The 27,795-nt window shown below is 35.9% G+C and overlaps 1 protein-coding gene across 1 annotated transcript in view; it reads right to left on the bottom strand.

The window, feature by feature from the left end:
- Positions 1-357: 357 nt before the first annotated feature.
- IFIH1 (interferon induced with helicase C domain 1) overlaps positions 358-27,795 on the bottom strand; it is a 56,707-nt gene continuing 29,269 nt past the window's right edge. Inside the window, exons 5-16 of the mRNA XM_041773919.1 lie at positions 23,644-23,864; positions 17,392-17,602; positions 15,930-16,147; positions 14,629-14,745; positions 12,469-12,592; positions 11,667-11,945; positions 10,984-11,243; positions 8,026-8,175; positions 6,415-6,576; positions 3,065-3,255; positions 2,455-2,548; positions 358-2,357 (exon numbers count right to left, since the gene is read on the bottom strand). Of these exons, the coding sequence (XP_041629853.1) occupies positions 2,178-2,357; positions 2,455-2,548; positions 3,065-3,255; positions 6,415-6,576; positions 8,026-8,175; positions 10,984-11,243; positions 11,667-11,945; positions 12,469-12,592; positions 14,629-14,745; positions 15,930-16,147; positions 17,392-17,602; positions 23,644-23,864 (2,207 nt within the window). The 3' untranslated portion in view covers positions 358-2,177. The remainder of the gene's footprint in view (positions 2,358-2,454; positions 2,549-3,064; positions 3,256-6,414; positions 6,577-8,025; positions 8,176-10,983; positions 11,244-11,666; positions 11,946-12,468; positions 12,593-14,628; positions 14,746-15,929; positions 16,148-17,391; positions 17,603-23,643; positions 23,865-27,795) is intronic.

Below are 27,795 nucleotides of genomic sequence, written 5' to 3' on the forward strand. Positions count from 1 at the left end.
TGGAGCCAGAAGCACAGAGTAGGGCAATGCTGGAATCGTAAGGGACCTTTGACACCACTTAATCCAGTTGTTCATTTTCCAGGAGAGGAAACAGGACCTGCATGAGATGAGGTGGCCCAAAGTGGCCCAACCAACTGAAGGTTTTGTGGGGACTAAAATTGGACCTCCCAACTCCAGATTGATGCCTAGATGTCATGAGCATATTCGGTAAATCATCCCCAAATATTAGAAATATTAGACTGTTCAGTAATGATCAATCAAAATGCTGCAATTATTACATGCACCAAGTTCGAGTTTTCAGGTATGATAACATAGTAAGTTTTATACAATTTGAAACATGTATTTGAAAACTTTGAGGTAGAAATAACACTTCTTTATTGAAAAAAATTCTGGAAAACACAGATGAAAAAACCTGATATTTGTTGACACCTCAAAAACAGTCTACATATGTTACAGTAGTACATTTAGCTATTTTATGCATTTGGTTTTCTGCATACTTTCCAAAGTGTTCTAGAAGACAGCAATACTTTAAATGGAATCAGCTGGAGTTTTAAAAAGTATTTTAAGAAAATCGCAATCTTCTTTTGTCCTCTTGCATTCCAAGAGCTCTGATTGGTTAATATTCACCTTTGCTTGGTTCTTATCAACAAAAACTAATGTTAGACTGAATTTAATGAACCCATCAAAACCACAAAAGAATTTTAACTCCCTCCAACATACTGTTTCTCCTTGTGTAAGAGGTAACACCTTCCGTGTAGCAGATCATCTGAATAAGTGTGAGTTAAAATGGTCAATTGTAGCTCTGTGTCAATCATGTGGCTCTTCAAGCTAAAAAGAGGCTACCTGTCTCCTGGGAGAATGTTCCCAGGTTGGGCCCTGTGTCCATCTCCAAATGGTCATACTGGGTTCAGAAACACTGAAAATGTCGTAGTCATAGAGACGTTTCCCTTCTACCTGGGGTTAGGGACAGGTGGAGATGGATATATTTTGTTGTTGTTGTTCTCTAATAACATCCAGCATGTGTTACCTGCTAAATCCTGTGTGAGCCCTAGACATCTCCATCACCCCAGGTAATCTTCCTTGAGCATAGTGTTATGTTCATGGAGGGAAAGCTAAAAAATAAGCCTTAACCTACCTGTTGCTGCTTCTTCATAATACCTTCCCTTTTAGGGTGCTTCATATTTTTCAAAGAGCTTTCGTATGTATGTACACATATATCACTTACAAAAGCTGGAGAAGCGATGTGAGAAGTAGAATTCTAAGATGACCTCCACAATTTCTGCCTGCTGGTATCTATGCCCTCAAAGTCCCATCACTTTGAGTGTGGGCAGGACCTATAAATATAATGAGATGATCACTCCTGTGGTTGCAGTTAAGATTTTATCTTAGCGCACAAGAGAGAGATCATCCTGCTGGCTTTGAAGAAGCAAATAGCTTTGCTATAAAAGGCCCTGTGAGCAACCCGGGTGGCTCAGCGGTGTAGCACCGCCTTCAGCCCAGGGTGTGATCCTGGAGACCTGGGATAGAGTCCCTGAATGGAGCCTGCCTCTCCCTCTGCCTGCGTCTCTGCCTCTCTCTCAATCTCTGTCTGTGTCTCTCATGAATAAATAAATAAAATCTTAAAAAAAAAAAAAAAAAGCTCTGTGAGCAGGCCACGTGGTGAGCACAGGCCTAGTGCTCAGAGTGATCCCCAGTGGACAACTAGTGGACCTCCAGAACATGTGCAATAATAAAGGGCTGTTGTTTTAAGCCACTAAGTTTGTGGTAATTTGTTACGTATCAATAGGAAACTAATAAAAGCAAGCAAAGGTAAATAACACCATAGCCATTTCACCAAGAAGGACACTGGTTCAGAAAGATGAACTGATTTGGTTAATTTTATTTTGCAGATTGGTGACAGGACTGATAGTGATACCCCTGGGTGCTCATTCACAGCCCAGCATTCCCTGTGCACCATAACACTCCACACTAATGAGAATTACCAGTGGGTGTCCTTTACCCCTGTCCACCTACAAGATGGATACTTGAAAGCGTATTATATGATCTTCCTCTATGCTGCTCAACACAGAGTAAAGCAATGATTTTATTGCATCAGTCCTGGAGTATAGTAAAAACATTAATCAGGATAATAGCAAATGTTAAGTTGATGATATCTTTAAAGGCTCTCAAATCAAATGTCAATCCTCATCACTAAACAAACAGTATTCTGAGTAGTCAAGATCGGGAAACGCAATAGGTAATTCTACCCACTTTTTGTATTGTTTCTTTGATGTATTATTTTTGAAAATCACTACAAAATTCTTTATTTTGAGACAAGGCAAATCTAAGCCCTTGTGCACCATCATCGTTCCCCAGGCCTGAAAAACAAAAGAGTGAGAGGAAAAGTTAAATGCACATTCAATTAAGAATTCCTCTTGGCCGAAGTAAAAATAAAGCCCACAGCAATGTACTCACTTGGCCACACATTTTGCAGATGATCTCGCCATTTGTTTGATAGTCTATAAACTTCTTTCGTAGTGCTTTGTTTTCTCTCACAATATAGAGTTCCCTAAAATTATCAAGAAATAACAAAATATCTCTGAGAATTTGCAGTGGACAAATATGCAGCCTGTGGGTACATGCTGTTGGACCTGAAGCTAATCTGCAGGCATGCCTAGCCCACACCTTATTCCTTCTCTCCCTTTCCTCCTGCAGATCATCAGACAGATACCCCCTTTCCACACATACATCTCAGGGGTCATGTTGCCTTTGGTGGTTTCTTCCAAGTCTATTGATTATTTTAACTAGACTTAAGTTGTCCAAAATTTTGAGAACAAGTATCAGTACACACCAAATTGATGTACCTTGGACAAAATGGCTTTGGGTCTTACACTTCTCTTCCCTGCCTCAGTGCAATATAGTTGAAAAAAAATGATGTTTGAAATGGGGCTATAATCTGGGGGCTAAAGGAGGGGAAATTCCAAAAAATAATGAGTCTCATTTGTGTTATTTTGAAAGAACATTCACAATACAATCTGCCTCACCTCTTATAAGGGAACTTAAAATCGAGTCTTCCGGGACTTACTTGAATACTGGTGTCATGTTGACATGGTGCATCTTCTCAATAACGTGGATATCTTCCCCAGAGCAGGCTAGCACACTGCAGTTTTTGCAAAGGAAATTTATTAATGATGGGTTTTCCTTGTAACACTTTGCAACACTTCTCTTGATTTTCATTTTCTTTTCCATGATACTTTGCATCTGTAGTTCCAAAATCTGCATTGAGAAAAAAAAAGTTTATTATTTTTTTTCTTCACAGTTTGACTGAAGTAAGTCTCCTGGAATTCAGAGTTCTTAGATAGTTATGGAAATGTACACCTGACCATAGCCTAGAAATGAAAATAATGAGGTGATTGGCCCCAAAGAATTTAGCATATAATGCCTCCCTGTGGGCATGGAAATGTAGAACCTTCAGATGTTCCAAAAATAACCCATTCCATTTTAGACAAGTTCTGTAGTGAGAAAGTTCTTGGCAATATCCCAGAGAAAAATCCTCACCCCCTAACCTCTCTCACCATTAGTTTTAATTCTGTCTCATAAAATATGTCTAAATCTGCTTTTACATGGAATCTCTTTGAAGAACAAACATTGTTATTATATTACCAATAATCTTCTCTTACCTGTGATAAGCCCCCCAGTTTCTTTAAGCTTTTCTCACACATTATAATTTCTAGACCCCCTTGCTATCTTAGTCAATCTCCTTTTTACACATTTGTGGCAGAAACTACTGGTTTCCCACCCAGTGTCCATTCTTCCTGGAAACAGAGCTATAATTTCAACTAAATGACTACATTTCCAAGCCAATGGCCAATGAGACATAAGATGTTACATAGAATTTCCAGGAAGTCTCCTTAAGTGTCAGTTGCCATTTCCACTTTTTGCCTTTTCCATCCTCTTCCTTCTTCCTGCCTCAAATGAGCAAGTGGTAGTTTAAATTCAAAAAACTCTTTGACTTGGATAATGGAAACCTAATACTAAAAGGGCAAGAGAAGAGTCTTGGCTTCCTCACAACATCATGGAACTATGATATGGGTCCAGATTGTCCACATTTTTATGTGAGAATAAGTCCTTAAGCCCCTGTATTGCAGTCTCTGCAGTTAGTGGCAAAATTTATTTAATAATAGAAACAATGGAAAGACACAAACCTTGAGGTAGGCACTGGCCAGTTCTCACACCTATACAACTTCATATTTACTTCCAAACTGACCCTCTCACAGATGGAAAATTTATACTAACTTGTGGAGGAAGCCATTGTTTTCCTGAAGACTGAGGGGAAGTTTTAGTAAATGTAAACTCTCAGTGCTGATGAACAAAGTTGAATGGCCCACCTTTGGCACTCACCTCTGTTTTGGGCTTTGATTCAGGACAGTCATATTTAGTACAGAAAAGAAAACTAAACCTTGTGAGCAATCTATGGGCCATAGAATGCCTTAATCGGGCAAGTACAAAAATCAGTGACCTCTGTAAATGGTAACAATATAAAAAATTGAAATATTATGTTATGAAACTTTAATTAGGTTGTACTTGCAAGATATTTATAATTCAGTGAGCTGATAAAAGATGATTTGGCATAGGGCCATATACATGGTGGGCAATCAAGAAACACCTATATGTGTGACAGAAAAGATAAAAATACATCTAAGGTTAGTGTACAGATATGTAAACAGGACACCAGGAACTAAAGGATTGGTTCTAGAATAATAAAGAATATGAATCAAAAAGAAAGGCAAAAAATAAAACAAAGCATAGTAAATATATAGGAGGCACAGTACAGGCAGTCAAAGTCTAAATAAAATGTAATGATGTGGGAAAAGTTGTTGAGTCATTGTTAGGGAAAATGTTTAAAATCTTCACATTGTTTCTAGAAGTTTGATTAGAGGTTTTCAGTTAGGTACAAATTCTGTATACGACATGGAAAACACACTTCACCTTCTACGTCAATGCTCACCATTTATTAGTGGCTGCCTGCAAACTGTGTTGAGAAGGATTCTTAACTCAGGAGAAAAGGGAGAGCTGGGACCTAGTAGCGATGTCTACTGTAGTGATGTCTGCTGAGGGAGCCGAACTGAATAGTAGTGGAATATGCCCCCACATCATTGCCATCCCTGCTCTGAGTTTGTCAGCCTGGAGTTAGCTTTAGAAGGGCAGGTCTCTTAGCCAAAGGAAACCTAAAAAGATTGTCGATTCTGGGGCCCCGAAAGAGACTGTATCTTAATATAGATATAAGCTGGAAAATTTTGACTCATAAACTCCAGGGACGGCCTACAGCTTACCCAAAACACTTGGTCTCGAAACATCGGTCTTTGAAAATATCCACTTGAATAACTTTCCAGTGACATTATTTGGCCACAGATGTTTGATTTGACATTACCAAATGTTTGGTTTGCCTTATATTTAAAGGGGTTTTAAAATACAAGTTTGTGTAGAAACCTGGCCAGGAAACCTTGGAGTTGGTTATAGCAATGCACACCAATTTAAAAGCATCCCTTTCGTGAAACTCTATTTAGGGTAGAGCCAATTCCAATGTTAAGAAACTAACATTCACACCCATATGCAAGGGTGTGAATTTTCTTCTAAATGGATTGTTTGCTATTATAGTAGTTACAGTCTTTAATTCAGTGGTATGGGGGATTTCCTGAAATATTGTAGAAGTGCATTCTTCCCTCACTGCATTCCTCTTGCAGCTCAAATGAGCATTAGTAAATTGAGATGCAGCTAGATGACATATTATGTATTTTCTTATCATTCAGATCTAGCCTCAATGTTACTCCTCCTACAAGACTTTCCCCAAATACCCAATCTATAGAGTACTCATCTAATGACTTGTTTCATATTGTCTTATTCTAATTCTGTAGCATTTATCCTTATGTGATACATTTCTTGCTTCAGTTTTGCTTATTGTTTCTCCTCCTCAAATCTCATTATGTATACTCTAGAATATAAGCTTCATACAGGAGGGTTCTATCTGTGTTTTTTGCTGCCATGTTCTCTCTTTCTAGAATGTTACCTGGCACACAGTAGGCACTTCATAAATATTTCTAGAATGAAAAACTTGTGCCCATACAAACAGATTGCACCAAACCAAAATTACCAGGTTGGCTTGAATGGGTGAGCTATACTAGTCTTTCTGATCAAGGACAGACTAAATTTATATCTTCAAAGGTTATGGTTGGTTTCACTGGAACAGCGGCCTGACAATTTCTGCCCTCATCGGTCCTAATTCTTTGTATGTGAATCTGGATTAAACATGGCTCATCCAACTGGAACTTAAAATTTAGCACAATTTCTGTCTTGAGACTTAGCCACAAAGCTATCAGCGGCAACCACTTGCAGACTCTTTAAAGTGAAAAATTCAGAGAGGTCCAAAAACAATACCTTACGAGCATACTCCTCTGGATTCATATTTTGAACATGGTCTATAGCTTTATACATCATTTTCTCTCGGAAATCATTAACTATCTCACGTTCAATAACCCCTGAGTTACTGTGGGCAACCAGGACGTAGGTGCTCTCATCAGCTCTGGCTCGACCACGGGCCTGAGAAAAATAAAGAAATCAAGTTAATGAAGGGTCATGTCTTTCTGTGAATGCTCTCATTTTTGGCCTGGAATGGTATTCAATGCTCAGTGTCCCAGTCTTTAAGTAATTTCTCTATTGTCAGTAATGTTAGTTATTATCCATTTTTTATAAGTCAGTTATTTGAAATTCAAACTGCACTATAATGAACAAACAATGTTCTAGAGCAATGATGGTTAGGTTACCACACCATCCTTCAAGACCCCGAGTTACACAAGACCATCCTGTCCCTGGAAACTTCTCTCAATCCTAAAAGCCAGCATCATTGATTTGGACTGTGAAGGCACTCCTCCAGCCTAGTAGGAGGGATGGATAGAAAGAAGGGGCATCTCTGACCTTGACACTAGAGTTGTTGAGAATGCAGGTCTGCTCCTGGTATCTATATTGGATTTTGAGCACATTTCCCATGAAAACATGCTTAACATGGTGATAAATTTCTATAGTCCCCTTTAAAAATTGATATTTAGGTACATTTTGAGTAACAGAAAATATGGTCTTAACCAGGAACCTAACGACCAACTATAACACCATCTCTATAAAATGTATTTGGTGTAATAAACTGCTAACAAAGTAACTCTTGAAATACAATTACTTCCTAATTTGGTGGCTATCTGGTTATCTTAATATTCCATGACTTGTTTTCCAGTCAAGAAAGCAATTTTATATATTTTAAAAAGAGATTTTAGTTAATGATATAGGAGGAATATTATTGGTATTAACCGGCACAACTCCCATACATGTTCAATGAAAGGTAACAATTATATTGTTAAGACAGTGTAGGTAAGAGGTAAAGCGAAATTAAACGGAAATTAGTATACTTCACTTTTGTTTTATATGTATAACTATGCCTCCCCCAACTTCTTATGATGAAAATTTTCAAACACAGAGAAAAATTGCAAGAATAGGGAGGAAAAGGCAGAAATAGCAGGGTTCCCAAACTTTTGAGCATATTACTTTGTCAGACATTTTAGGGACACTGCTCTTCAGATTTCTGGTCAGCTGGGAGCTCACAGACATCCTAGGAATTAGGAGGCCTCTTCAACTCTTATAGATGGGCTAGTGTCATGTTTCTGAAGAGTCTTGGGACACAGAAATAACAACCCAAGAAGAGTTGTTTGGAAATACGACAGTTATCTGTCATCATCATCTGAATTAAACAACACCATAAAAGGCAGTAGTGTGCAGCTCTTCAAGATTTCTTCTTCTTTTAATTGAAGTATAATTGACATGTAACACTCTTAGTTTCAGGTGTGCAATGTAATGATTTGATATTTGTATACAGTGCAAAACGATTTCTCCTTTAGAAGGAGAATAGATACATTTTTAAAATGGTCTGTGCTGCTTTGCTAAAAGAGAACAAACTAATAACACAAAATTAAAAAATCAAGTTATTAGAGGTATTAAACATACCTGGACCATGGCTATTTCATTAGTGACGAGACCATAACGGATGACGATATTACATTCTTTAATATCCAGACCTTCTTCTGCCACTGTGGTAGCGATAAGCAGATTTATTTTTCCTGTGCGGAATTTACTAATGACTTCTTTTTGTTCATTCTGTAGAAACAGTTTAATAAATTAAATTTTGTGATGCTAAACACATTAAAAATCTTCTAATTAGCAGAAGAAATAATAAATTGCAACTGGTCAGTGCAAATCAAAGGATTAGATCATACACGGATTCACTGCCATCTGTTTTTGGCATTGAACAAAGACATGATGGTGAGACAACATTTGATTTCCAATCTGGGATTACCACACAATAACAAAAATATTTCCATCATCCAGTCTGGAAGTGGGAAGACCATCATTTATGCCAAGGAAATAAACTGATGGATGACTTGGGAGGGAGGAAAAAGAGATGCTTTCAGTGGAGAAGAGGGTCAAAGCAATGAGAAACTAGAATGGGCTGTGATTTTCACTATGTTAACTTCAGAATTGTTAATATCCAGAAAATGAGATTCGGGGACACTTTTTGAGATCATTGAATTTTGAGTCACAGAAAAAATAACACACTCTATGCCACATTTGGTCACTATAAGAGTCACTCAAGCGTGAAACCTATGGAATATGTCTGGAAGGACATGTGAGAAACCAAAAACATTGGCTTTCTCCCGGGAGGGAGCAAGAAGGCTGGAGAGCACTGGTGTGTCCTAAAGCTCATTAATTCTGAAGGAGGTAAATATATTATGTGTTCAGAGAGAAGAGTAAATAAAAATGAAATAACAAGTTATTCAAAACAGACTTTTAAAAACTATAATTCAATGAAAAAACTCTGAATTTTCAAACTTAATATAAGTAAAGAAATAAAACAAGCACTCTGGTCCTTGCATAGGATGAGTGGGTGAGCATAAACCTAGCCTGATATGGCCAGTGTGGTTTTGTTCTTAGAACCACTCTCATCAAAACTGTTGTTCCTGTCAGCCTGTACAGATTTCTGTTATGTTTTATCCCCAAACATTAAACATTAGACAAAAATAAAAATAAACATGTCAGACCAACAGTGTGTCCTCCCACCCTCTTCCCTTTCTTCTTAGAGGTGGTGTGTCTTTTTTTTTTTTTTTTGAGTCCTAAAGGCTGGAGAATTGTGCAGAAAAGCCTCTCTCCAGTCTTCTCTGATAATTTCTCCCTCTCGCACTCATGTCCACTAATAAAATCTTCCATGCCTTTGGATTTCAGCAGAAGTGCCTGCTATTCAAAAAGGTAACTTTAGGAATGCCTGGGTGGCTCAGTGGAGGGCCACCTGTGCTGGGCTTCCTGCTCAGCCAGGAGTCTGATTCTTCCTCTCCCTCTGCTCCTCCCCCAGGTCATGCTTTCTCTCTCTCTCTCTCCCCCAGGTCATGCTCTCTCTCTCTCTCTCTCTCTCAAATAAATAAATAAAATCTTTAAAAAAGAGTAAATTTAATAATGAGAATTTCAGACACAGAGTTAGACCCTCAAATCACATCAAGTAAATGCTGACTCCCTCTTCCAATGAGTAAGACCAACTCTGTTCACAAGAAGAGGATGTGGGGCATAAGAAAAAGGTGTGTTCTATATTTTGGCATGTAGCCCCCAAATCTGAAAGAGCTAAGGAGCAAAAAGTAGTTTGACAACATACTTTCCTTTTGTACCTCACCTCTTTTCAAAGCGGATCTGAAGCCACGTATAACCAAAGTTATAACACTAAAGCTAATATAATAGAAACTCAAAAACGGGAGTAGAAAAATATAGATGTACTACTTGTAAGAATTAGCATAGAGGCAGAGAGACTGAACTTCAGTTTTGCCTGTGAGCTTCCTGAAAGCTATGGCAAAAAGGAAACTGGCTCTCATCACAAAAGAGAAAGTAAGCTCCTTACCCAAGGAAAACAATGCTTTCTTTCTCTGGTATAAATTTTAGAGACAACTTTAACTGAGTATGTGCAGTAAATATATTGCATGAAATTTCAAGAATGACTTTTTTCTTCAGTAAATCCTAAAACAGATTTAATTTCCTCCATTGGACTGAATTTTGATGAGTATAATAGTCTTGTCTAGCAAGACTCAAGGTCAATATGACTTCAGAAGAACATTTTATTCTAACAAGCCACGCTTATAATGTCTACAAGTGTCTTTTTTTCTCTCCCATGGGTTTTATTGTGCACATAAGTAGTATAATGAAACAAAAACAACACAAAACAAATCTTAAAAAGGAAAAGAAAATCGCTTATAGTCCCAAATCTCTAACACATGAAATGTCTTCATTTTTCCAAGTTGCCTTACAGATCTCATCCTATGCAAACATATTCTACATTTTTCTAATTATAATGCACATATTTTTGTTGGGATTTGATTTTTCCACTTGATATTATATCGTAATCATTTTTCCATTTTGTTACCAAGTTTAAATGTCAATCATTTTTGCAAAGGAAACTCGATTTTGAAGGTTCCTCCAAGTATATGAAAGAAGTGACTCCTAACACAATTCTTAGCTTATCAGACATCACAGATTAGATTGTGATTCACTCATATTTTAAGAACAAGTGTTCCATTCCATAAAATTATTATTTTTTTATTTTTTTATTTTTTTATTTTTATTTATTTATTTATGATAGTCAAAGAGAGAGAGAGAGAGAGAAAGAGAGAGAGAGGCAGAGACACAGGCAGAGGGAGAAGCAGGCTCCATGCACCGGGAGCCCGATGTGGGATTCGATCCCGGGTCTCCAGGATCGCGCCCTGGGCCAAAGGCAGGCGCCAAACCGCTGCGCCACCCAGGGATCCCCTCCATAAAATTATTTGTGAGTAAGAGAATTGCAGGGCAAGACAATTGATGGAAAAAAGACTACAACTAAGTTGGGAAGAGTAATAACAGAATAAGGGAAGAAGTAAAGAAGGGTGTTTTCACCTGTGTCATGGGCTTGAACTCACTGCTGTGTCCAGCTCCAATTAGATGATGGGCTTTGACTCCTACCTCTGCAAATTTTTTATTTTCAGTAATCCACTGGGAAAGGGCAAATGCACTCTGTCGTGTTTTTGTGAAAATTATTCCTCGGGCCGGTTCCTCAGTCCTTGTAAATTGTTCCATTATGGTGTTTCTTAATTTGATCAGCTTTTCATTTTCATGTTTTGGGTTTTGAGCCAGCTTTTTCAACATTCTCTTGTTTTCTTTAAGAAAGAATTAGTTTGAATTATAAAATATGTGAATAAATTACACTGGGAGACTTTATGTAATGAGATACGAATATGTAGTTGGACTATAGTTAATCTTATGCTGTATCTAATGATCAGGCTAGCTTAATAAATAAAGGTATTGCAGTCTTGTTGACAATAAAACCAGATGACCAACTGACTGATTCTGAGTATATAATTCATGGCTTATCTGAGCTCATCAATTAGAAAGAACCCCAAAATGATTGGGATTTCTTCTTTCAAAATAAAAGATAATTTTGAGAGCGCCTTTTGGAGAGCTCTTGAGAAGCAACAGGCTCACACCCTGAGGCAAATGCACGAGAGTATAAAATCAACATAACATTCTTACCCCAAAAAAAAAAAACAAAAAAAAAAAAAACAAAAAAAAAACATTCTTACCCCAAAATAACTCCATGAGAAATCTATCTGTCCTATCCAGTCTCAAAGGTCTCTTTTCATCATCCTCAGCTTCATCACCATCACCGTCACCATCCTCACCACTCTCATCACTATCACCTTCTTGGACTGCAAACTTCTTCTCTGTCTCATCATTATAGAAAGCTTCAAGGTGATTATATGCATCAATCGTTCGAATTGTATCATTAATTTGTAGGGCCTCATTGTACTTCCTCAAATGCTCTGCACAAACACGTTCTTTTCGATTTCCTTCTCGTGCAGCTATGAAAGAATACATTACATAGAGTGAAATAATGGTAGAACACATCCCTGAAAATTGTGCTGTGGACTTGAATACGTCTATGATACGACTCTAAAAATAAGCTTCATGCTGTTTTTGAGATGGGCCTCCAAATGTGCCTCCAGCTCTAAAAGTTTCCCAGCCCCTAAACTGGCAACCTGAGCTCTGTATCAGCAAGAATAGAGTCCTGATCCATACTGACTCAAAGAATGGCATGAAAAACATTGCGGTTGAGTTTGTATTTGGAGGCAGAGACTAATATCTATCTTAATATGTTAAACATACAATAAGTGAAAGACTGGAAATAAAGAGAAAATTAATGGATTGCTGCTTCTTTCCTTAGATAAGGGATTAGAACATGTTCATCCTAGTACTACTTCGAACACAGAAATTCCATTTGATATTCCATTTGCTTTCAGTTTGGTTGAGAATATATGACACATCCATCTGAAATCTTGGCATGAACTTGGAATAAACTAAGTGTTAGGTCAAAACCCAAATTACCTTTTTTTTCCATTTGAATGGTCCATTGTTCATAGGGTTGAGTTCCAAAATCTGACATTGGACTCATTTGGCAAAAACTTTGAATCTTGTTCATTATTTCTAAAAGTTTATCTTTAAATGGATCCTAAAAATAAATTATACACTTATTCTTACATGCTCATATTATTAAAGAAATAGCATTATCTTTGTTAAAATAACTCCCATGTTACAATAAATTTAATTCAGAATCTTTGGTCTAGACAAAGTAACAAGTTAATTCCTGACCATCTCTTTGTACATTTATTTTTCAGTAATCCATCCTTAAGCCATACATATACCAACATCATGTACTGCTGCTAGAATTTCCCTTTTAAAAGTTTTACAAAAATAAAATTAAAGAATAATATGCACGTTGAGTGCTAACAATAATTTTAAATGTATTTCTTTTTATATATATAGTAAATATTAATTATTTAAATTATATCATGAATTATATAAGTATTAAATATATAAATATTTTTTAAAAGATTTTATTTATTTATTAATGAGAAACAGGGAGAGAGAGGCAGAGACACAGACAGAGGGAGAAACAGGCTCCATGCAGGGAGCCTGACGTGGGACTCGATCCCGGGTCTCAGGATCAGGCCCTGGGCTGACGGCGGCGCTAAACCGCTGAGCCACCCACGCTGCCCCAATAAATATTTATATATTAAAGCAATGCCCTAGTTATTTAGAAAGCCTACAATGTAATTTCATAAAAATTACCTTTTGAAGAACTGGTTTCAGTATTATTTTTACTAAAGTAAAAAGTTAAAAGGTAGGCTTGAATTGAGCACCAGGTAATGTGTGTAAACGTTGAATCACTATATTGTACACCTGAAACTAATATAATGCTGTATTTAACTGGAAATTTTTTTAAAAGTTAAGAGAGTTTTAAATGCACTCTTCGTTAGTGCATACTATATGATTTCACTTTTAAGTTCAAAATCAGTTAAAATCCATCTTTGGTGTTAGAAGACAAAATAGTAGTTATCTTTGGGGGATAAGTGACTAGAAGGAGGAATGAGGGGTTTGGGGGTGCTGAAAATGTTTTATCTCTTGATTTGGATTTTTATTAAACAGGTGTATTCATTTTATAACAATTCATTTTATAACAATTCGGCAATCTGTACATTTATGAAGTTGTACCTTTCTGTATGTCTATTATACTTCAATAAAAAGTATATCAAAATTAAGTTAAAAGGTAAGATGGCAACTTCTTTTAAAAATATATCCTGAGGATTCTGTGGAAGTTTTAAAAATGATTATGAGTAGAAACATACCTTTAAATTTATTAAGTAAAACCAGATAACAAAAAATGAAGGATAATAAAGTATATTCAAATGTTCTAGTTCAGCTGGAATAGATAGGAGTCATCTTCAGAACTTCAAAAAAATTAATCTATGGAGATTGGTCACTAACACTGGTTTAGTGCCTACTACATTTCAAATACAATATTGTCTATTATACATATTTCATGTCACTTAATCCTAACATCCTTTGAGGTAGATTTTTAATGATTACCTTTGTTATCAAGTACATAGAGCTAAAATTTATCATGCTTTTTTATATTTTACAAAAGAAAGTACTGCCATACACACTGGTCATAATGTCCAAACTAACTCAGTTGGTTTTTATAATCAGTGAAAATACTCCTTGCAAAAGCACCATTAAAGTAAATATTTTATTTCTTTACTGTGTCGGCATTTTTTTAAGAAAGTAAATATGCAAAATATTAGGATTCCCATTATCATTACCAACTGTAATCTGGTAGCAACAAAATGGTTCTGTGAAATGTCAAAAAAAAAAAAACCTGGCCTGAAATTCACCAAGAAAGTAAAAAGAATAAAATAAACTACAGTAATCTCTCTAGTTTAGCAATATAACTCTCTCCACCCTTACCCCCATGGGCCTCATGTAGTCAAGCCACTTTTCATATAAACCGGAAAACTAAAAGAAGCCTGAAAAGGGAGAATTCACAGCAGTGTTTTGTTGCTTAATAGTAATAATAAAGAATAAAACTGTAACTTATTTTGCTAAAAATTGAAGATAATATTCTTCAGATGGTATAAAGTAATCTTTGCATTTTTCAGTTGAGTATGGTATTCTCAATCTAATAAACATAAAAATTTAAGTACATACTTCTCTGGTGTCATCTGCGATTGCAAACTTTTTACATGGCTCTTTCATTTGGCCTTTGAGTTGATTGATATTTTCTTTCACAGTTATAATGGTACATGCATCGAGATTGGCACATATCTGAAAAAGAGATTTTTTTTAATATTCAAATATTTACTTTTCCTTTTCAATTGATTCAATGTAGAAACATTTTCATGTAATAAATAGGGACCATGACTAACTAAATACAGCATTTTAATATCGCTTTACTGTGGATCTGCTAAACCAACACATCTATCTCGATGGACTCAAAAGAAGCTTCTAAGTTTTGTCAGTGTATAATTGCAGAAAAAAAAGTGCATTTATTTTCATTCCTTAAATTCCATTTGCCAGGTGGAAAAACTGACATGGAAACAGTGTGGCAAATTACAGAGATCAGTAGAGAATGGTTATGAGATAACCATATTACATAAGACATTTTAAAGGTCAGCTTGACATCCTTGGATCAGATTACCACCCTCTTCTACACATAACGAGGACAATGTAAAGCTAGGAGCAGCCAAAGCCAGGATATGCCTGGATCTAAACTGATGTTAGTCCTTAATCCCATAATAAATTCCCAAATATCTTGGAACAAATAATTGTGCCTATGTCTGTTCTACATGAATTTCACTGAATTCAACTTAAAGTAAGGGACTCATAATATAAACGCAATTGCCTTTGTGCTAACACACTTCTTGGGTTACTCTGAATTGACATAACACTCGAAATCAACAATAGTACTTCATGTGGTGTTATCATTTGGGGTCAGCTGACAACCTCGACTAAAGATTCTCATATCTCCGTTTTGTCATTTAATTTGAATTACCCAGAATCTGAGAATCACACAGAACAAAAAAGGCACAGAAGAAAATATGCAATTTTGAAACTAATGCAGTATTTCGAAAATTAGAAATTTTTCATAGTTTGAGCACATTTCTGTATCAGATGGATCATCAAGTTTAACAACATGAGTAGATATTTAAAATAAGGTATTTCATTTGTCCCAATTTTTCATTGATTATATCTACACTCCATAATTTTTGTGATATCTTTCTGTGCCATAGTAATTTATTAAGGCATATTACTGTTTTGTAGAAGATTGAATATATTTACTTTAACTAAAACATATTGATTTCCCTTAACTAATGATCACAGAATACCTTCTTTCTCAATGGCACTTGGACTTAATCCTACTCAAAAAGCCCAAAAAGCCGTAGTATTTGCTTTAGGGTTCGTTATTGTTGTTGTTGCTATCATCGTTACATATAAAGTCAATGGCTTACTTTTAAAATGTGTTGCTGGGCTTCAGCTTGCCTTTTGGCTACTCCAACACCTGGTGAAGCTGTTAGTCCTAGTATCTGAGGTAGAGGAATCACTGGTTTGTATTCTTTCTTGAGTTTATTATTTTTCAACTTCTGTTTCAAGTAACGTCTCATGATGTTATTATAGACTGCTTCTTTGTTGGTGTGATGACATTCGTCAATGATGATGAGGGTAAAGTCTTAAAAGAAAATCCAAGTAGTTCATTTGTCCATACCAGCAAGGTAGAGTGAAAAGAAGTACCTTAAAGCTAGTAAACTGGGCTGCTATGGGACATCCTTTAGTAGCTAGTAAACTGAGCTGCTCATCCTTTCTTGAGCAGAATATGGCACAGACCTCTTACTTCTTAAGTAGACAATGTCTATGCTAGTCATCTGTAAATCCAGAGGCCCATGCATATTAATTATGAAACTATTCTTGTTAGATATTATCCTTATTGAAGAGATTAGCTTTGGAAAATTTATAAAGGTAATAAGTTTTATGAGATAGAATTCAATCCCTGCTTTGTTCCCCCCAAATTAATAAGGATTACACTTTTGTTCTTTAATAAAACATTCAATTTTAAGTTGATGAGGGTTTTTTTATGTCAGATAAAAACCATTCCATTTAAACAGAGATCACTTTGCTTTGTTTTAACATTGCATTTAATTATTAGAAGTATTATAATGACTATATTCCTTTCCCTTTCTCTCACTTTTTCTTCCCTCCCCCCTACAAAATAGAAAAGATTATATTTCATTCTAAGGAAATGATGGCATATCTAACAGTATCCATTAGCATATGAAAATAACTTGTTGGTATCTAGAAATAAAGAGTAATAAAAAGTCCAGTGGGTGCTTGATTTAATAATGTATTCTTATGTAAATAAAGTGATCTAATTAAAAATGTATCTCATTTTTTTGTGTATCTCCAGGAAAGTAAACAGTTTTAAGGAAAACTTAAGCAATGAAAGATGATCTATGGGATGCCTGGGTGGCTCAGCAGTTGGGCACCTGCCTTCGGCTCAGGGCATGATCCCAGCGTCCAAGATTGAGTCCCGCATCAGGCTTCCTCCCGCATGGAGCCTGCTTCTCCCTCTGCCTGTGTCTCTGTCTCTGTCTCTCTCTCTCTCTCTCTGTCTCTCATGAATAAATAAATACAATCTTAAAAAAAAAGATGATCCTATGAGAAATCATCTTTTTATTTTTGTTTATTTTTTTAAATTAGGCTCCACACTCTGCATAAAGCCCAACATGGGCTTGAATTCATGACCTTGAGACAAAGGGCTGAGCCTAGATCAAGAGTCGGACACTTAACCAACTAAACCACCCAGGCACCTGTAAATCAGAGATAATATTTTTAAATCAACATTTTGAAAATTATTTACTACAGCCTCTGTTACTATCATCAATATTACTAATTCTTCTTTTTCCAACTTCAACCAACCTGAAAATTGGACACCATCATCTTCTCCTTTTTCTGAGTTTAAAAGGGAGTTTTCAAGGATTTGAGCTGTACTGATGATAACATCATAGGTTTTGACAACTTCTGGAAATGATATTTTCAATTGGGTATCACCACTTAATCCAATAGTATGATACCATTTCTTCAAAAATGGTTCAAACTCTTTGCGGAAGAGCTGTTCAACTAGTGGTACCTTTAAAAATGCCAAAATTAAAGAGAGAGAGTGCATGGTCAGAGAAAAAAAGAGTACCAATTAAAGGCCTAGTATGTGCCAAGCATTATCAGAAGTGTTTACATTATCAGTTAACTAAGCATACCAAACTATCATTACATTCATTAATTTATCAATAAACATTTATTGAATGCCTATTAGGTGTAAACATCATATCTGAAACATGAAGATGTTTTAAGACATAGCTGACAACTTTGAGGAATAGGTCTAGGTGAGCACTTAGGGTAAAAGTAACCAACAAAAACCCACAAATTATTAAAACACATGTGATAATTCTCCCACAGAAATACAAAGTGACCACAGGAGGCAGAAGTAACTGAGTACTCCAAAGGTGAGTTTAGATAGAATTTTAATCTAGTAAGCCATGGGTCAGTGACAAGATAAATTAAAACCAAACCTGGATAAGAGATAAATTCTGAATTAATAGGTCAGGGCCAGGCTATAAAGGGCTGTGAATACCATGCAGAATATTTTAAATATAGTATTATAGTTCATAGGACCCTTGTGAGTTGTGTTTAGTGTTGATTTTTTCCTGTAGTTTGTTTTGGAAAGGGGCCAGAGGCAACATGCCTAAAAAACTGAAGGTAACAGAGAACTAAAAGTGAGGAGGTAAGATACTGCCGAAGAGAGCAGATGTGAGATGAAGGGATAGACCATTAAAATAGCTTTGATAGCTAACAAAGAACAAAAGGGCAGATTGGCAAAATAAGTGGAAATATTTCAGAGATGACTGGCATTATGTTGTCGGAGTATGTTGGCATTGAAGTTACTCAACGTGATGGCGATTCACAATATCTTTGCATTCACTGGGCAGTCAAAATATAAGTCTTCATAAAGATCCTGACCTGCAAGACCATCACCCTGAAGATGGAACCCAGCGAGAATGTGAAGGCCAAGACCCAGGATAAAGAAGGCATGCCCCCTGGCCAGCAGAGGTACATCTTTGCAGGCAAGCAGTTGGAAGATGGCCACATTCTTTCTGGTTACAACATCCAGAAAGTGTTAGCCCTGTACTTGGTCCTCTGTCTGAGGGATGGCTATTAATTCTTCAGTCTTGCATTCACACTCCCCAGTGATGGCATTACTCTGCATAATGGGCATTTACCCCAACTTAAGTTTAAAAATTACCAGTTTCAGTAAATGCTCAACCTATTGGAATTTTAACAAAGGTCTTGTTGCATGGAAGTAAAATAAAATCCTTTTAGCTGGATCTCTGTATGTCATAGTATCTGCAGAAGGTGGTTGAGTTGACACCTCAATGCTACACATTACTAGTTATATAGAATACCACCCAGATCAGGGAAAGGAATAACCAGGATATCTTGAAGGTTATATCCTAGGAGAGTTTTTACCATGGAAGCCTAGGGATATACAGTGTGGCGAGAAGAGAGTTGGCAGAAAGAGTTTCAAGGAAAAGCATCAAAGAGTAAGCATTATACTCATAACATAATTACCAGATAATATGATCAGTGGTTATCTTTCCACTGGTCTGCAGAACATGTGTTATTCATCTTTTTCCTTGAGGTGAGCTCCATTATGTGTAAAATGAGGGCTGGCTGATACCTCTGGCTGAGAACAGTGTACAAAAAGCAATACTTTGTATCACTGTTTAATATAAATAATGAAGTTATAGAAGGGTGAGTGTGGAGAGAGAAGGAGTAAAATAGAATCTAGTCATTTCAAGAAAATAGTGAGGACCTAAAATTAATAACCAACTTTGGTAAGTGGGAGAAAATAACACGAGGTGAGAAAAATAAGAAGAGAAACTTTCTGTTAGTGTTTTGGGGGTTTTGTTTTTTGTTTTTGTTTGTTTGTTTTTTGTCAAAGTCAAGTCTTTGGTCCATCTGCACAAAATCATTTGAGATATTTGGAAAATACAAACTCCTGGGCCTCATCAAAAGGCCACTGAATCTAGCGATCATCTCTAGGGACACAACTTTGTAGGCACAACTTGCACTTATATGAAAGCTTTCATGTGACAATAAATCTTTAAAATGTGAGAACCGCAGCTCTTCTTTCTCTTACACAAAGTCATTGCTGACACATCTTTCTAGAACTATTCTTTTTCTTCTACTTACATGAGACAGAGGAAATAATCTGAGTTGGGAGTAAGAAAGACTCTGAAGAAGAGAATGAAAATTAAGCTTAGTGGAAAGAGCAAGATCCAGAGGAGAGAAAGTTAGCCCTAAAAACTACTACAGCCACTCGGTTATTATGTGTCCTTGGACAAGTTACTGAATCATCTCAATCATTTCAATTTCTACATCAAAAAATGAGAATGTTAACAATCAATGTTAAACTACTGATAACACTGTTGTGAAAATTAAATAAAATATAAGCTGTCATTTTTCTGGTCCTCAGAAACTTTCCTGATATTTTTCTGATTCTTTTATTCCAGCACAGGGGGAAAAAAAAAGGCCAGTTGGCTTCAGAAGATAAGGGTTCAAGTTTTAGCTCAGCTGCTTATTGGAAGGATGAGCCCTGACAGACCAAATAAAGCCTCAGAGCCCCAATTTTCTGATGAGTAAAATGACAATAATTATGGTTACCTCATAGAGTAGCTGTGTAGATTTAGTGAGACACAATAAAAATAATTAATACTGTATCATGAACTATAATGCAATATTAATAATTATATGATTAATATACATCTCTCATTTCTTAGATTGTAGATTCCTGAGAATAGGATCTGTCTTTGATTTGTCTTTAAATACTCTCATGCTGCTGAATGATTTAAGAATCTCTATACCATGGGGTGACATAGCAACCTGGGGTTCAGCCCATAAAGGATAAGTCAAGACCTTCCAAAGAAGCAGCATCTTCTGGCCTACAGAACAAAAATAAGTTTTCACAGGAGGTAGCAGGTGTTGGAAATCCTGATACTCACTCTGGGTGGCGTTGACTTCCTACTGAAGGACACAGAGAAAGCCAGATGCAAGTCTGACATGGCTAATTGGGAGGTGTGTGGTCCTCTTGGAGCCTTTTCCTGAGATGTGACAGAGTGCCTGCCAAGACTAATCAAACCCAACTGCTACCCACTTCTGCTGAATCATATGGGGCTGCATTATAGCATCTGAAGGAACCTGGGATTTATCTCTCGTGATGTTGAAGCCCTAGATAGGAAATAGAAAGTCTGGGAACACAGGTGGTGTTTTCATTTCTCCCTGCATTTGAAGGCGATAACTTTGGAAAGCATGGAGGCAGGGAGATGAAAGTAAATGATGTTAGAGGGGACAGGATTTCTCTTTTTGAGATCAAGGGTTACGATGCCATCTATTAGGCCAAGTATAAACCTAAGGTTATGTGACATAGAGGACCAGAGATTTCCTGACTCAGTCGAAGAGAATTGAAACTCAAGTTACTTTAAAATGGAAAGAAATGGGATGATAAAGTAAACAATTGTGACATATATGGAAGAACTAGTGGAGGGATTTCTAGTGATTCTTAGGGAAAAATACCAGAGAAGCAGATGATGAATTAGACTTACGTCCTTAACTGTCTCCATAACAGTGCAGTGAAAATGAATAATTAATGAGGATAATTTAACATTTAAACATGGCTGCAAATGTGGATTTGTAAGAATCACTTCAATCCAATGAGATGAAAAATTCATGATGAGCATACAACATCGAGAGGAGGAATCATTATAAGAACAAGGTGAGTTAGATGCATACAAAAACCTGAGGCCTGCGAGGATCAATCAACATGCATAAGATGAAGAAATGAATATAAGTATTTGCATTTAGGCTCAAAAATTAACTGCACAAAAATAACTTAAAAGAATTCTAGTTTAACAGATTTTCAGACAAAAAAGAAACTGAGGCTTTTAGTTTACAGCCAACTCCAGATGAATCTCTGGGTGCCAGCACCAGTGATAAATGCAAACCAGGTCGTGGGCTTAGAGTCACATCTCATCTCTCTTACAGTCTGCACTAATAACACCATATCTATAGTATTTTGCCCAACTCTGGACGCTGTACTTGAAGAAGGTCCTAAATAAATGAATCAAAAAATATGGGCACTCAGGATGATAAAAAATCTGGAAACCATGCTATATGAAAATTAGTTAAAGGAACTGGAATACTTATCCCAGGGAACAAAAGAGAAAAATGACTTAGTAGTCGTATTGCTGTCTTCTCAATGTGAAGGACAGTCACGAGGCAGGAGAATTCATACTTACTTTTTATAATCACACTGGAAAGGACTCTAACCAATGAGTGTGGATCCCAGAGAAACAGATTTTGTTAGGGCTTTTCCATCAGTGCCAGCTATTCAAAGAATGGATCAAGCTATCTTATTAAAATCAGGACTTCCTGGGTATTCCAGCTTACTCAGCAGGGTTGAGAGAACCACACTGCAATGGACAAGAGCTGGATCCTGAAGTCCTCTTTCAGCTCTAAGAGTTTATGACCCTGGGGCCTGATAAGAGAAGGCAAGGAAGCAGATGAATCAAAAATATCTCCTAGGTGTTGAGGCTTCATGCTTTGGAGGAGGTGGTATAAGTAACAAAGAGATAGTTGAAGAGGGAAGGAGACCCTCAGGGAAGCAAATACAGTTTGAAGAAACTGCAGAATATTCAAATGGTTTCAAGAACTCCAGTTGAAGTACCTTCAAATCCAGTTAACTTTGTTCTTTTCTCTAAACCTGGCACTTAAGACCCTGTTTACTGGTTAAAGAGTTCCATTTAATCAGTCATGGAGGTGAGGAAGGAAGAGTGGGGGAAAGAACTAAAACTTACTGAGTCATTTGCAGGCTTAAGATAGACTAAATTTCAGAGCAACTATACTGGGTAGTATTATCTTGTTTATTTTACAGATGAGGAAACTAAAGTAAGGAGAAGTTAGGAATTTGTCCAAGGTCAAACTACTGGTGGGTAGAAGTTGTATTCAGAGCTAGATTCCTTTTATTCCAAAAGATAATATCCTTAAGAAAGAGAATATGTGAAAGGATATTTCCAAATAAATTCTAATGTATCACTATTGTCACAAGAGAAATAAAACTGTTCTAATGGTAGGCATTCAAGTATAAAGAAGAGGTCTTTCGACTTAGCAGATACATTCAAAATGCATTTGGAACTATGTGATAGAAATTATTCAGATCATATATTCTGAGCATGTTTCTTTGGTACTGAATGGCAGGTTGCAACTAAACCCTTTGGCATAATAGAAATCCAAGAATACAGAAAAGCTGTATAACCCATTACTATATTTTTGGTAAAGGAAATGAGAAAAGTCTAGTTACTCTAAGTAATAGAAAAAAGACTATGTCTGACCATGCCAATGTATACTCAATTTTACTCCACAAAAGTAAAGATTAACCTGCCCAACATACAGATTTATAAGTTAATAAACTCATTTATCTGAATAAAGCTCAAATAACTAGATTTTATTTTACTGTGGAGATGACTTATACCTATTTATGAGGATTGGTCTTCAGATGCCCCAAAATATAAATTATTAGAGGAAAACTTCAGTTGCATTTTGGGTAACATCTATTTAATAACTCTTAAAAGTTATTTATTTTCCTTTTTAACTTGATTTAGATCAGCCAAATATTCACTTAATTTTCTCTTTGTCTTCAAGCAAATGATATATATTCTGGTAAGAAGGACTTATGACCTTTGACTAAGGGTCAACAGCTAAAGAGATTCCAAAAGACAATATCTGATCCTAGACTGCAGCACTATTTTGAAGTCATTCATGTCCATGTACATGATAATTTAAATTAGTGCCAGTTAACCTTAAAGAATATCTGGGTAAATGTATTTACACATAAATAACAGCTATTTGATTTATGCTCTGGTATTATGAAAAAATATTTTTAAAGCTAATAACTTAGATATCACATAAACCTGCAAAAAAAGCAAAGATTTAAAATAAGTTACTTATTTTGATATTACTCTTAATTACATTAAATCTGTATTGTTACGTATGTCATTTTACAAATGCTTCAGAAAAATAAAGTGAAAATAAACACTGTTGTATTATGTGCTATTTGAATACCTTATGGACAAGGACTATGACTTTTCCAGGTTCAGATGCTTTTTTCTTCTTGTCCAAGTGATCCTTGGCAATGTAAACAGCCACTCTGGTTTTCCCACTCCCTGTAGGGAGGCATATAATGATATTTTTCCCCTCCAAGGCTGGTTGGGCGACTTCCATTTGGTAAGGCCTGAGATGCAGTTCTGGCTCAGGGGATGCTCTTTCTGCCACATTCTCTTCATCTGAAGGAAATTAAAAGGTAGAAAAATAAGGGAATGGGCAATAAAATAACTAAGGCTAGGAAATCCAAAACTGAATATAGGCTTCTCACAGTTTAAATTCCTTTTCATGTGTGGTCCAAACCAATCCATTTTTCTAGTTTCTGTACCAAATGGGCATCAGCTCTAGGCTGGCATTTGCAGGATACAACCCAGGCACTCCATCATGAAGTTGGCCTGGGGATGGAGGTGCAGAGGGAGTGAATTAACAGGATGGAGGACAGGAAGGGGAGGCAACGTGGGAGAGTCCTTTCACAGTGTGGGCAAAGCCAGGGGAAATAGCAAAAAGGGCTGTGGTACAGAATTGGCAGTAATGATTCTTAATGCATCAGACTTTCTAGTTCTTTGTTGAGCCCTTATGCCCTACTTGTGTCTTATCACCTACAATTCAAGGGGAACTGGGAAAGCAGGAGCCATTGTTCCGTACCACCTCCTCCCTTCTTTTTATTGCAAAGAAGATATTATAGCTGATGGAGCTTTCCCTCATTAGAAAAACTTTGACAATAAAGTATCCAAAAGCCAGCCTGTCTGTCTGTCTATCTATCTATCTATCTATCTATCTATCTTCTATCATCTATTTATCTCAAATATCTAAAATGGCAAAAATAATCCTATTTTTGCCATGTGAGGTAGCTGCTTTAAACAGAAGCCATATTTAGGGAGGAGAAAATCTCCCATGCAAACTTTTAACTGATAGGTTTTCATTAAAAGATTAAAAGCAATATTTTTGGTTTAAATTGAATTGTGACTAATTCTGGCATTTAGTCTTGAATTGTGATCTTTATCACTTTCTTATATGTATTCCCCACGTATCCATATTTTCCTGAAACTCAAAATGTGATATATTAAAAATCTTTCCAATTAACATAGATTTTTAAAGTTAAAATTCTCATAAAGTACTAACATACCCTAATTTTTTAAACAATAGAATAAAATTGTTAAAACATATCTCGGTTTAAATGTATTTTGTTTAAAAGTGATCATATTTATGTATAGGGAAAGAGATCATATTTTCCAGGGGGAAAAAAGGTCTAAAAATGTATAATCTATCATGTGGAATGCAGTAAAATAAATATTATATCAATTTAAAACCCATCTTTTGTTTTATGCAATCATAAGAAAAAGTGAAATGACAGCACTTAGTACTTCATTACACATGAAGTATTCCTTCTCTTATCAATGATTGCAATAAAACTAAACTAATATAATCCTATTAACTTCACAAAAGTTGCTGATGATTCCATTTCAGCAACTGGGTGATTCTATTTTAATGGGTTTTAGCTTATTGCGATAGTACTATCTGCACAGGTAGGAAAATTCACACCAAATATCACTTAGTAAGAGTCAGTCATCTACTAACCTGGCAGGAAATTTGCCTTCTGTATGGATGAGTAAACAAAGAAGCAATACATTTAAGTTATCATTGGATCATCTGCTGATTCATTTAATATGATTTTCAGGAAAAAACCCCATTTAAGTTATCATTGGATCATCTGTTGATTCATTTAATATGATTTTCAGGAAAAACCCATTTAAGATCACCAACATTTAAAGATACACATTTACAAGTTTGCTTTCCATGCTTGCTTTGAACTCTACAGCAATTGTAATAATTCATCTTCTATTATATTTATGTAAGGTTCAAATTTATTTAAGAATATCTTTACTTCTCTGCTATGTGGCTCTTATTTAAAAAATCCTAATATTCCACCTATATTATGAGAATTGATTACCTAACTTTTCCAAAAGAGCAAGAATATTTGTAATAAAGCTATACTTTAAGTTGTGTTTAGCATCAAGATTCAGAAATTTACTTTTGCTAAGTTGATATTTAATTTAGAAAAGTCCTTAAAAGAGATTAGCCAATTATTCCCTTTAATTTCACTCTAGGTATATTTTTGCATGGATTTTAAAAAATAACAAAATTTGGCTTCCCTTGAAATAGTTACAAGTACCCCTTTAAATAATCAGTTTCCCTTTTGTTTTTCATGTTTACTACTGTATCCTTGGGTAACACAAATTAAAAAGAGAAACTTAGAGCAATTTTCTGTCTCTTTCCCAAGTAATCTAAAACTAAGTCAAATGAGTAAAACACTTATGCATTCTACATATTGCACTAATAAATGTGAGTTAAGATGTTAAAAGGGCTATCATGTTCAAAATTTGATTCTAGAACCAAACTTATTTGTTTCACTGCCACCTAACTCATCACGTACTTCTAGTTCATTCTGCCCCAAATATTTATGGGGTACTTCTTTTTTTTGTGTGTATTTTTTTATTAGAGTTCAATTTGCCAGCATATAGTATAACACCCAATGCTCATCCCCTCAGTGCCCATCACCCAGACACCCCGTCCCCCCGCCCATCTCCCCTTCCACCACCCCTTGTTCGTTTCTCAGAGTTAGGAGTCTCTCATGGTTTGACTCCTCTCTGATATTTCCCACTCATTTTCTCTCCTTTCTATGGAGTACTTCTTATATGCCATATAGTCCCAGGCATATAGCCCTTGTCTTCAGGGACTTCAGAGCCTAAAATACTATACTGCTGCCACTAAAAAATATCTGGCTATTAGACAGGTAGCTCAATTAGCATCCATACTTTTGAGTCAAATCCGGGAAACTTGATAGGTAGCCCCAAGTTTGAAAGACAAGCACAGAGTGAAAATGGGAAAAAAAATAGAGTTGGATTCATTGTGAGAACAGCATCCAAAGAAGAGCTGGGTGAGTGCTAAATATTCAGCCTGATTCTTGCCTTATCACATCCTCTGACACAGGGATGGAAGAATTTATCCACATAAGCAATGAAAAGAGAATTTTCTCTTCTCTGTCACCAGAAGGAGAGAACTGGGCTGGTGTCAATGAGCTAGGAGCCAATTTCCTTTATAAAAGAAATGTTTGGGTTTTTGTTTGTTTGTTTTTTGTTTCTTTTTGGCTTGCTTTGAAAAGCAAAATCAATTACATGCAATAATGAATGTGGTATTTAAAATATGCACAAGCTTCGAATAACGTTGTGCCCTTCCCCTATAACAAATATTGGTTGAAGACCTTGAAATTATACTATACCATATAAATGGTCAAAAAATAAAATCAAATAGGACTTAAATAATAACATTTTATTGGAACTACACCATGTGGCACATTTCATTCTCACATTGATTTTGACAGCTGAGTTATTCTTGGAGAGAAAAGGTCTGTCACTGCATGTGTTTGAAATCGACAAAGTATTCCTTTACCTATAGTATGTAACTACAGAAAAACACGCCATTCCAGCTGGACAAATATTAATAGGTATTACCTCAAAATAGTAAGGAAACACTTTCTACATATCAGGCCAATGTGTATTGCCAAAAATATTGCCACTTTGTGAGATGCGGTATATCTCTATAAAAATGAGAGACAGAAAAACAAAAAAGCCTTCCACAGCATAATTAGAATATTTAAACTTTAAAAGCATCATTAATCATGTTTTACTATGATGTAATACTTCCACGAAGGGACATAATGTTATAGTATTGGGTCACATTCATGATCCTTATGTCCCATTATATAATTGGTGAAGGTGGAAAGGACATATGGGATAGAATCCCTTTTTGTCAACCTCAAAGTTTAAGGTATTATCCCAAACATTGTAATGTTTTTCAGAAATTCAATATATGTTCACCAATTTGCAATTTATCCAATTTTTTTTTGCATTGATTTCTACTTCGGTCTATATCATGCACCTGAGGGAAAGGAATTTCATAATTTTATAAATTCAGAATTTTACTACACACTGTGCAAAGTAATTCTCTGTTTTTAAGCACTGACCTCATCTAGACCATCAATGGGTGCCCTCTGAAAATGTGTTTGTCTTCAAATATATTTGCCTTTGAAAATGTATTTGCTTTTTAAAAGTA

This window comes from Vulpes lagopus, chromosome 11 (assembly GCF_018345385.1).
Source record: "Vulpes lagopus strain Blue_001 chromosome 11, ASM1834538v1, whole genome shotgun sequence".
NCBI lineage: Eukaryota > Metazoa > Chordata > Mammalia > Carnivora > Canidae > Vulpes > Vulpes lagopus.